The following is a 12406-nucleotide window of genomic DNA, read 5'->3' as shown; positions in this document are numbered from 1 at the left end:
ATAAATAAAACGAATTTCCTACTAACCGTTAAGGGTGTGTGATCAGGCTCTAAAGAGTAGATGCCTTGAATCAGTTGTGAAATATATTTTTAACATATTGTGCAAGATGGAAATGTCAATCTCGTACTGGTTGTTTTGAAATTGTAATTTTAAATGGTTAAAAATTAATAGAAATCTTTTTTTTTTCTATCGAATAACTTTGGAAAATATTATTCTGCAAAAAATATGTTTGTCCTATTTTTTAAAAATTATATCTTCTATGGTACTAATTTAATTCCCTTAGATTGTATCACTATTTTTATAAATATTTAAATGTATTTCAAAATAATTTTTAAAACAACACTTTTCATTTTTCATAGAAATTCATTTGTTTTTGTAATGACAAGGAGGATAAAGTTAAACGCAAATTAAAGTTTGTACGCACCAATTTATAAATCATTTCTGGAATATAAATGAAGACATATTGTGCATCTCTCATTCTTAAAAGCCTGATTTGTTGCTTACTGTTCTGCATTATTATTCTGTCATCAAAGTGAAATTACTTGAGATTTCATAAAAAAAAAAAAAAAAAAAAAAAAAAAAAAATTGAAACATCATGGTATTTTATCAGAAAAATTCGAACCAAATATTGTCACTTATTTTCTTGTGAGCAAATATTGATTCATTAAACATTGGATTAGTAGAAAAACAATCCTTTTTCAGTTCAAAATAAAGATGACTGTTAAACAAAATTGGAATATGTAAAACAGTATGAAGAGATCAATAGTGTGAGACTTAAAGGCAATTCGATTACATTTATATCAAAGATTAAAAATTTTTAAAAATGATATTTTTCTTGTAGACCAATAAGACCAAACTGCGCATAAAATATTTTATGAAAGTTTTGTGAATGTAAAAGTAGAATTGATTTTGAAAATGCCATAATCTGTAATAATGAATTCAAGAATGTAACAAAAATTGCATCTATAAAAGTCTAGATGATCCCTTGCGAATTTCTGACCTTCATCATGCTTCTGAACAATTTCCTCTAAACTTAGTTAGTTTTCATAAATGTACCGAAGAAAGCTTTCCAGTTGTCTATTTTAGTCACAGTATCAAAACCAACTGTAAGATTTGTAAGTACACTATTTGTAATTTTCTCAAGATTTTATTGAAATTAAATCTCGCCAATTTAGAATAAGAGACGAATTCAGTGAGCTTCAGGCTGAATTACTTTGCGCAGCTCAAACAGCCTCTTGGTTTTGTAATAACGAAAATCTTTCATAGAATTTCTTATTTTGAAGCGACACTCTTTCATCTTTATCTGACTTAAATAATACTACTTCCTAAAATCGAATAATTGTTAAAGCACAAGTTTATATGATTAATTTGAGTTGTTTTTTATGGATGAGATTTACAAGTTTCTTTTCTTTTCTTCGAGATCATACTAAAATGAACGTGTTTATGGCTAGCCAAAGGAGCAATAAAACCACAAGAATAGCTGTTAGAAGGAAGTTATATTTGAATGGAATAAATGGAATATCAAATATTAAATAACAAGTAATTCATCATTAAATTTATTCCTTCTATTAAAAGACATTTAAAGACTAATTATTTTGAAACTAATTTTTAGATAACATTGTTTCTAACTGGCCATGAAAACTTTATTTCAAACGATTTTGTTTGTCATCTACTGAAACGGTTTCTTTACAATGTTTAGTCCATAAACCCTGCATTTGACACTTGAATGTATTAAATTCTCCTCTGAAAAACGAGAAATGAGGAATTGTCTATAAAAACAATATATTAGCCTCCACTTTATTCTGCCTTTGTTCAGATCTAATTCCACTTCCGGTTTAACCCTTTATTTTCCGAATTCTCTTACCATCAGTTTTTCAAATTCATTTTTGAACCATTAGCTATGTTTCGGTACAGAATAAACCCAGAGAGAAGAAAACAATTTTTTTAATTAAATGAAATAATCTAATTAATTAAATTAAAATAAAATATTTTTAATGCTATTTTTATTTGATATCTACTGCTTTCTATTGGAGATACATATTTCGTTTTCTTTCAAATACTGTTAGAAAAAATAATCATATTGTGAAGATATCAGCCGGATTTAAATGGTACTTTAAAGTACCGTCAGTAAATAAAGGATTATTTAATTCCTTTGTAAAAAAATTGCGCCATCAGTACTACGTATCAAATGAAAGGGATATCTTCGATGCCCTTGAAAAGGTGTCAAAGGTCTACAGATGCATTGAATTGGCGCGTGGCCAGAAATCCTATGTTATATAAGGCTAGTGATCATTTGTTTCGTCCCCCTTTTGCTCTTCTCTACTTCTGCTTCTCTGCCGCTCTGCGTCTGCTTGTAAATAAGTTGCTTTCCCGAGATGAATATTAAAGACAGAATAAAACGGAATTAAAAATACAACGTCTCGTCTATGTCTTCAACTTGCCCTCTGCTTTCTGCTTCAACCAAAATAATGATATATATATATATATATATATATATATATATATATATATATATATATATAATCAAATTAGTAAAAATTAAAAGGAATAAAAATAAAATCAAAAGTACAATCAAAAATAAAATAAGAATCCAGCCAGAAGACTTTCTCAAGGGTTACCCTCAGGCAGGGATTCAAAACAAGGGATTTTTTCTGTGAGAGGTCAGACTTTCTGTCCAACAATATTGACCTCTCGTGACCCGAAAATCCACTGAAATTGAGACCGAAGAGATGTACCATTTTTTTACAGAAATAAAACAATAAATTCAAAAATACAGCCTCCAATTTAAGTGAAAATTACCATAACATAATATAAACTATAAAGGAACACTCACAACTAATTATTAAAACAAAAAGGAAAGGACATACCATTAGCAGGTAAAACATCTACCAAATAAAATGTTCCATCGTGTTTCCCACGTCTTAATACTGTTTCTGCTTAAAAATGTCACGTCATTCAAAGTATTAAATAATTTGAGGGTCTCAGCTACATCTATTGAGTTAGTTAATATGTAATGGAAAGTCTATTTTTATTTGTGTCAAAAGATTAGAAGCGACCCAGCACTTCCTTTATTAAAATTTCAATTTTGCAGTAGTTTCTGGGAAATTCCTTAGTAGTTAAGTTTTTAATGAGATTACTTGCTGCTTCAGTATAGGAAATTTTGTTATTACAAACTCTTTTAATCCTGTTAAACGGTGAGAAAATTAAATTTTGAAAATTTTGGAGTTTAGATTAGAATAATAATTACTGAGTTTAAGAATTTTAAAGTTGAATTCATCCCTTTTATCGTAGATAACAACTAATGTTTTACCATTTGAAATTTCGATTTTTAAATCCAGATAGGTAGTTTCAAGTTGATTTTTATTTGTTTCAGTTAGAATTACATCTTTTGGATAACAATTAGTAACAATATAAGTATTATCTAAGTTTACCAAAAGTAAGTCATCAATATACCTTCCAACCGTTTATTAAATTAATTTTTTTTCTCATAGTAATGCAGGAAAATTTTAGCTAAAGCACTTGAGAAAGCGTTTATAAAGCCCTTTACATGTTTATAAAAATTAATACCATTAAAAACGTAATTTTCTGTTATATTAATTTACATAATTCTAGCCAGTTATTTTTTGTTATAATCATTTAAATATTCGTCATATATAAAAGTACAGACATTTATTAATTATTCATGAGGCAGATTGGTGTATAAATTTTCAAAATCATAACTATTAAGTTTATTACTACTGTTATCTTTTAGACAATCTAAAACTTCTTTGTTACTATTAATTATAAAGTTATCTTCATCTTTAATTTTATTCAGGATAATTTTCAAGTATTTAAAGAAATGTTTCACGTATAATAATTATAACTGCCAGTGCTACACGTCACGAGTCTGAATTTTAATGAAATTTAATGAATGAAATTTTATGAATAAATGTTTTTATGAAATTGAATGAAATTTAATTGTTGGGAATATAATTTTTTAGGAAATTTTATGAAATTTAATTGTTGGGAACAAATAAGCATAGTTTAGATAGCAAGTTTTAATTTTAATTTTCTTCGCGAAAGCTAGCATTCTTTTATCAAATTCCTTTTTTCCCGTATTCTTTATAATACAAGTTGCATTAAAGTTATATTCATTAATTAATAGTTCTCTATAATAATATTTAGAAATTAAACAGAAATTATTTGCTGACTTATTCTATTATTGTAATAACAAATTTATCTTTTAAATTTTTTATTTCTTTTTTTAATGTTTTACTAAAATAAATCCCTCGTTTTTTAGATCTGCCAATATCTGCATTCATTTTTGTCTAAATTTCCTCTAAAATTTTTCAAACTATCTATACTATAAAAGTCTTGCTGGGATAGAACATAATGCTATAGCTTTACAAATATGAAAAGCCAAATTCTTTTCTCTTAAAGTATTTCTTTTGATGCTCATTCTAGATTCATTCACAATTAATGACATTTTAAGCGTAGATATTAAATTTCATATAAAAAATCTAGCTTTATTATACGTATCCAAAACACTGCATGTAAAACTTAAGGACGAGTTTACCAATTAAAATAAATAAATTAGAACATATTCAAAACTAATTTTAATTATAAATATTTAGATTCATAAAGCAAGGCATTAAGTATTAATTTGAAAGTTACAAATTGGCAGTGAGAATTGTATTACATTGTTGCAATTACTATTGTTTTCCAATGTATTTTTTATTGATGCAATAGGACAACTTATCAGTTATCAACTTATCAATTTAAATCATCTCTATTTTTCAATGAATTTATTTCATCTTCAAAATCAATGAAATTTTATTCTTGAATATTCAAATAAATTAATACTTTAAAAATCCCCCCCCCCCAAAAAAAAAAAATGCTCGTAAAATTCAGTATATATCTTGTCTTTTAACGAATCATTTTCAATACGAAATAAATTTTTCATTCCTACTCCCACCATAACGAAATGATAAGTTGTAATTCGAATTCGTTAAGTGGAACTAATATTGAACAAATCAAATTTACTTTTTTCACATTAATTTTATGACGAAAAATCGAACGCTGAAAATTTTAAAGCATACTGTCATATTGTTTGCGTGGATTACTGTATCTTGAAAATATTTATGTGGTACAAATATTGCAGTTAATGCATATTTTAGATATCTGACGAGTGGTGTTTTGTAATATTACTGTAGTGAAAGCAAACATGGCAAAATAATACGAGGGAAAGCATGATTTGCGAGTCCATTCCGAAAGCATTCTATGGAGGTGGAAGTCATTTAAAATGAAATTCTGAAGAACTACTTAACATACCGTAATCAGAAATCTGTGTACTAAAAAAAAGGCAATTTTTTTTTTGTATTCTTGATTTATCAGATTAAAGTTAAATTCCAAGCGAACTTGCTTTGTGCTTTTCGATGTCCTTCTATTTTTAGATAACTGGAAATTGTTATTTCATTATTTTAAAGATTCTGGTTAAAAGAAAATAAGGAAATACATATTGTGATTCAAAGTTATTGTGTTTCAATTTGTGTTGGTTCTTATTTACAAAACCTATTTTCTACCGTCTTGCACATCTATATTTCTCTGCAAATATTTCACACTTTTCTTAGTTATTCTATCCCGCAACCTTTTGAAGCCGGACAGCGCATGAGAGAGGACCTGCAACAGAGCATCAGTGCACCATTTTGAGAGTTTATACAACTTACCTGAACATTGGTTTAAAAAAATATCGAATCATCTGCAGCAAATTTCTGATTTTTGCTATATTTCTTTACTACATTTCAAAACGTTTTCCGGTATTTGCTAAACAACTATTTTTAAAAAATTTTATGATTTACCTCGAAATTTTTTTAAAAAGATAAAGATGTTTTCTCTTTAAAACAAAACAATAATCCCGATGATTACAAATAACTTTATAAAATATAGAAATGTGTTGCCATTTCTTTATCACACTTTTGGCACTCAAATGATAAGCTAATGATTTTTTATCATATTTATATTTCTGATTTCAAATTTTACTAATATACTTCAATATCAAAAAAAAAGTATTTGAACTTTTAAATGACAAGTTGCTTTTGATTTACGTAATAATTGCTCACGTGAACAAATATAATACAAAAACTTGAGCACAATATTCTACTATATATTTAAAACAAATTCAATTATCTTATCATGGTTATCCGGACATAAATAATTTTTGTTAATTAATATTCTTTATGCAATATCAAGTACTTATTACATCTAAAAAAACTAGAGCAACGCAAGAGAAGAATGAAAAAGGCTCTTAAAATTTTATCCAAACTTAATTTTATGCGATAGATGTTAAATTCGAATCAGTAAAACAGCATTTAGTTTGTTCAAAGCTATTTTCTTATTCACAAAATTTTATACATAAATGTAGCCATAGTACAACAGTTTCTCGGTTTAATACTTAGACGTGCCTAAGAATTAAACCCAGGAAAATATACTTTTTCAAATCATTCGGTCTTATTATCGCGTCTGCAAATGTATCAGCGATTCTACGTCTGAAAGTGGAATAGTAATATTTATTTGGAAAGAAGCATTAAAATGATGATTTCAATTTTCGTCTGAGCATAGTTCTAAGAAAATGTGAAGCTATGTTCCCATTTAAATAGGGTAAGTGAATATAGCAAAAGTAAAATTCAAAATGCATGCTATTTTTATTTAAGCATTATTTTTATTGCTTTTCCTAAATAATCAGTTAACTGTATGAAATTCTGATAAGTCGCATTGCTAACTATTATTAAACGTGATAAAATAATGTTGTATTATTTCATAAAAATCAATTGCAAATATTTTTGACTTATGAAAACTTGTTCGTTTTTCTGATGGCAGTATACTTGAAACTATATATATATATATATATATATATATATATATATATATATATATATATATATATATATATATATATATATATATATATATATATATATGGAACATACTGAGTTTTAAAATTTTATTTTTAAAGCATCCATTTTTTTACTTTAATTCTTATGAAATTCAAATAATAAAATGCTCGAATGAATCAACTCAGGGAGGAATTTTTTTTAAATGCATTATGTTTTTTTAAAAGTAGGAATGAGTAATATTAAGACATTCAAGCATACTAGACTCCGAATCGCCCGACCCAATTTAGCGAACTACAGGCCATATAACAACAAGGGAAAAAAACCCCAGGAAAGTCCAGAAATGCTTCCTACTTACAATTAAAAGCACCTATTCTACAACAAGCCCAGCTCTTATTCATATTATTTTGGCTTTTAATATGAACCAGAACTTCATAAACACTTATTATGTACAGCAGAACATTTTTTTAAAATTTATTAATATAAAAAACAAATCAGAGAATAAAAATATTGCGCACGTTTTAAAACAAATTTTATAATATCAAAGGGGGATTTTATAATATCTACGTAAATTTATGCAAAGGGTTCAGAATGAACACGTTTACTTACCATTTTAAAGGAATATCAATAAAAAAAAATTGCAAAAAATGAAGGATTTAGGCCCAGACGATATTTAAACTCTGAAAGCACTTTGACATCTAACAACTAGCTATGCCTTCGCAAATTAAATTATTCCTCATTTCATTATGAAGAACTGTTATTTTTAACTAGACCGTCGTTGTTCAAAACCGTCAGCTGAATGGAATGCTTTAGTAAGTCCTGATTGAATTGAAGAAACTATGATATCGTACGATTTACTCTTTAGAGGCACGTATTTGAATAGTAACATACAAGAATAATAAATGGTTATGAATCAAATCCTGAATTAAGTTAATCAGCATTAAGTGAAATGTTCCAACCATTAATACGCATATTTATAAAATATATTTCATAAGCATAAATAAAAATGTCTATATAATAAAAAGTATATTTATTATTTGTATACTATATGAAAACGGAAAGACATACTTGCTTCCAACTAATAATTATAGCGTATGCTATCAAATATAAAATTTTCTTTAACCCTCTAAGAACCCAAATCAATTTCTTCCAGTTTTTCCTATTCATTTCTTCCGTGTTTTTTTTCCATATATGTTTACACATTTTCGAATTCTTCGTTATTCCAAATCAAAAAATATGTCCATTGGAAATAAATCTGAGGCAACTGCATCCATTTTATTGACCTTTTAGTCTTCAAACAAGTTCAATCTTCTCACAGTTTAATAAGACAACACCTTAGGTTTTGAGAGCAAATTATCATTTTGATTTAACTAAATTTCCACAGATTATTCCAAATATTCTTGGGCTCTGCATAAATTTTTAATTGAATTGCAATTTCGTCACATGACTTTAATGAAAAGCTGTCAATACATGCTCATTTGAGGCCCATACAAAGCGCGGCGTATCAGTTAAGAAGGCCATGCATTAAACGGGAATGAAAAACTTAGGAATTTAACTTTAAAAAAAAACTTTAAGGTAGATCATCACAATAAGTATTTGCAAATGAATTAAAACAAACTTTTAGGAAAGTGAATGGATAGAACCTGAAGTGAGCCCAAAGGCACTTTAAATAGGTTCACTTATGTTTGTTCACTTTAAATATGAAATAATTGTTTTTAATTAAGACAGTTGAATAGAATTATTTTTATTACCTTGTTTAATAAAATTGAACTGAAGTATATTCCTTGCTGCTCAAGATAAATGGGCTTATATATATAAATTCCAAATAATATCTTTAGCTTTACAATTTTTCTCGCTTTATTATTGATATTTGATATATATATATATATATATATGCTTTGTACACCCTTGGTATTCAATTTCAGGAAGATAGTGTATCCCCTACTTTAGAATTAAGGTTTAAATTTCAGTTTCTATATTCGTAAAGTATAAATCAAAACATAATTTTTATACTGATGCACCAGAAGATACATTTTTCAAGATTGGAAACAAGAAAAATCCGTACATTTTTGATAAATATTTTTAAGTATTAATTCAACTACTTTCTGACAAAAAAAAAGAGCTTTTACATCAAATGAAAGGATTGTCAGTTGGTATAAAATTTTACACAAAATCAGTAAGATCATATTCAAAGATGAAATGTGCCCTACCTTTAGCTGATGCTAGTCCGCATATGGCGAATATAATCCCCACAACTGACGCAGAGTTTCCGAAATTTCGCAATTTCCGTTGTATTACCATTGCTTAGGTTGGTTTCTTTAAAATATTTCACTCAATATGGATCATTCACAAATTTCTTCTCATTTGTTTCATTTCACGAGTACACTCTTTTTCATTATACCAGGTGATGATACTATACAGTTTTGTTGTCTGTCACCTCACAAATATCACAACAGTAAAAATATCATCCAAGATCATTTTAAAAAATCCACAAGACAATTTTGTGAAATCTTCTTCTTAAGTATATGCCCTATCATTTATGAAAGCTACTCGATGAATAGAAACATAAATGTTAATCAAATCCCGTAATGATTAGTTTTACAGTGAAATGAATCTCTGTTTATTCGGAAAAGCGATAAATAAATTTAGGAGTGAGTTACCCCATTAACTAAACTATGGGAGCACAATTGTCTTTCTTAATTTATCTAAAATAGTTTAAAATATTAAAGAAAATTATTATTAAGTTGCTAATATTCATAAAATCGCTAATAAGACTTGAAATGAGTCAATTTTTTTAAATTAGAAGCGATTTCAAAGAACTTTTAACCTTTAGGAGAGAGGAATAATCCAACCATTTTGCTTCGAAACAGACACCCTTTTGAACGGCCATTGAATCGTTCATTTTCTAAACAAGTCTTCTTATCTTATCTGTTCATATTAAGCATAGTTAAGTATCCATCCTTTAGGTCCAATTTTCAAATTGGCATTCAAATACTCTTTGACTAAACTAGATCAAATGTTTCTTTAAAATCTTGCCACTGCACGAAACACACTTTTCTTTTATCTGTCAATGTACAAGAATGCTTCAAATAACTTTTGTAGAATAAAAATTCGAACAGCAATTGCGTGGAACACTTAGTCTCGCGGGAAGTAGTTTTCCCTACACTTTCCCACACCTTCTCAACTCGCACGTCTCTGGTGCGTTCTGCCGGCTTCGCAGCCAAACAGACCGTTCGAGGCACTGTTCGCACACGCGCAGTCGCTTCCTAGGGGTTGTGCAGAAGGGAAAGGGATAAGGGGTCGGTTAGGTTAAGAATTCGTGGGCCGAAGGATGCATGAGGGAAAATATGTCATGGATAGGGCAAAAGGTTCAAATACTAATTTCTCATCACAGTTTTTCCTTTTTTTAATACACATTGGTAAATTTCTTTCTCTGCTGCATATTTAGACAGAAATGAATCATTTCATTTATTCTAAATAAAATTTTGATTATTTTTATGTTAGTTTTAAACATTCTTAAAAAGAAAACGAAATGAATAGCTATTGCTTTTTTTTTTTTTTTTTACAAAATATAAGCAATAAAGGCGATATAATTTCAAATATCCCAAATAATTTAAATTATGACAGGATTTTAATTTTGTATTGATATAAATTTTCTCATTAACCAACTCTGATTCAACAAAATGTTCTGTTCTGAAATGACTGCGCATCTATCATACTCTGCCACTTCGTATCTATAAAAGAAATCTTCATTTGGATGCATTTGGGCACATTCCGATGTATCCATAATCAAAATAATTATAATCATTAGTGAAAATAAGTTGTAACTTATAAGTTACAACTGCAAAATTAATTAACTGCATAATCGGAATATAAAATTAAAAATTATTTATCGGACAATCAATTTACTTACTTAATTTGTATGGTCTGCAGATCATTTGGAGGATCTACCATGTACTTAAATACATAAAGATTAGAAGGATTATGTGAAAAATATTACAAGATTTTTTGAAGAAATAACGAGCCACCCAGTCTTATTCTGGCATCTTTATGAAAAATCATTAAAAAATATCATTCAAAGGAATGAATGTATTCTTAAGGAAAATTTCATGAGGACGAATTAAAAATTTCATAAGGGGCCGTCTATATATTGAGATAAAAACGAACTTCACATTTCTCAGTCGCATCATACTTTTTTCTTATCAAATTTCAAAACTGCATCAAATGCTCTTCAAGAGAGTAAAGCTTCATTAGTCTAGGGCTATTAGTTTCGAAATGAAGAAGTAACAAAATTTTGTGCTTTCATTACAAAATAATACAGTTATTGACCTCAACTCTTTTAACGATAGAAACATAAAGTATTCTATATATTTTACAAATGCATTCTTCTGTAAAAAGTGATTTTTAATTTGCGGAAAAATTTTAAAATTATAATTTAACATTTTTTTAAATGATAACATATTTAATAATCGCATAACGGGAAAAATCTATGGGAAACATCATTTTTTGGGAGGGTATTCGAAATTTCAACTCATTGCTATCAGTAATTTGTCTATTACGATAGTTTTCTGTTTTGTCTCTAAAACAATGTAATTAAGGGAGTATTCACACATTTAAAAGTTTGTAAAAAAGGGTATTTGATAAAAAATATTTATATACATAATATTTTATTAACAATTATTATTTTTAAATGTGAATGACAGTCTTTGCCTTTGTGGCAATTTAAAATTTTTACTCCTGGCCTCATATAAAGCTACTTACAAAATATAAGAATATACTGAACATGGAAATTTTACATCCTAATAAATATTTCATAGAATTGTAATTATTTAATTTTACAAACCTATTGATTAAATAATTTTTATCATTAATGCATACGAATTCCATATTCTATAACAAAAAATGTCATTTGTGTTTATTTAAAATTATTGATATTTCTTTGTGTGCTTAATAATTCTTACAAAAGTCTCAAATTTCATAAAATTAATTTGTCGAAATTGTAATTATCCTAATGTTGTATATAATCATGCAATAAATAAAAAAAGCAGCCCTCAAAATTTTTATCAGATAACACATTTAATACTGATTTTTGAAAGGGGAATGCATAGGGTATAATGCATATGCATTACACCCTATGCATTCCCCTTTATTAAGGTATAATGCATATGCATTACATCCTACACATGCGAAAGAAAGAATTTCAAATAAATTTAATGGTACAAGAAGTATGATTGATATTTCAGTTTCAATTATTTTTGTATGAACAAAATGACGCAGTTTTTGATTAATATATAAATGGAAGGCAGAAACGGATCTAGTATGATTTTAAAACAATAAATTTCAGTTTACTGGAAAAACAGAAGAATGAAGTTTTTGGAAAATAAAGTTTTATAAAAATTTCTTTCGATAAGGAAAAATAATTTATAACAAAATATTACATAAAATTCCGAATAAATTATTTGTTAAATATTTTTTTTACACAAATGATATTTACAAAAAATTCAAAAGCTTATAATTAATATTTACAAAATATTTTT

General features: G+C 27.3%; 1 protein-coding gene across 1 annotated transcript in view; it reads right to left on the bottom strand.

Annotated features, from left to right (window-relative positions):
- LOC129970282 (uncharacterized) overlaps window positions 1–10058 on the bottom strand; it is a 462116-nt gene extending 452058 nt beyond the window's left edge. The window contains exon 1 of the mRNA XM_056084446.1: window positions 9080–10058. Coding sequence (XP_055940421.1) covers window positions 9080–9170 — 91 coding nt within the window. The 5' untranslated portion in view covers window positions 9171–10058. The remainder of the gene's footprint in view (window positions 1–9079) is intronic.
- Window positions 10059–12406: the final 2348 nt, after the last annotated feature.

This window comes from Argiope bruennichi, chromosome 1, assembly GCF_947563725.1.
Source record: "Argiope bruennichi chromosome 1, qqArgBrue1.1, whole genome shotgun sequence".
Classification (NCBI taxonomy): Eukaryota; Metazoa; Arthropoda; class Arachnida; order Araneae; family Araneidae; genus Argiope; species Argiope bruennichi.
The sequence above is the reverse complement of the archived record's forward strand: the minus strand, read 5'-3'. Positions and strand labels throughout refer to the sequence as shown.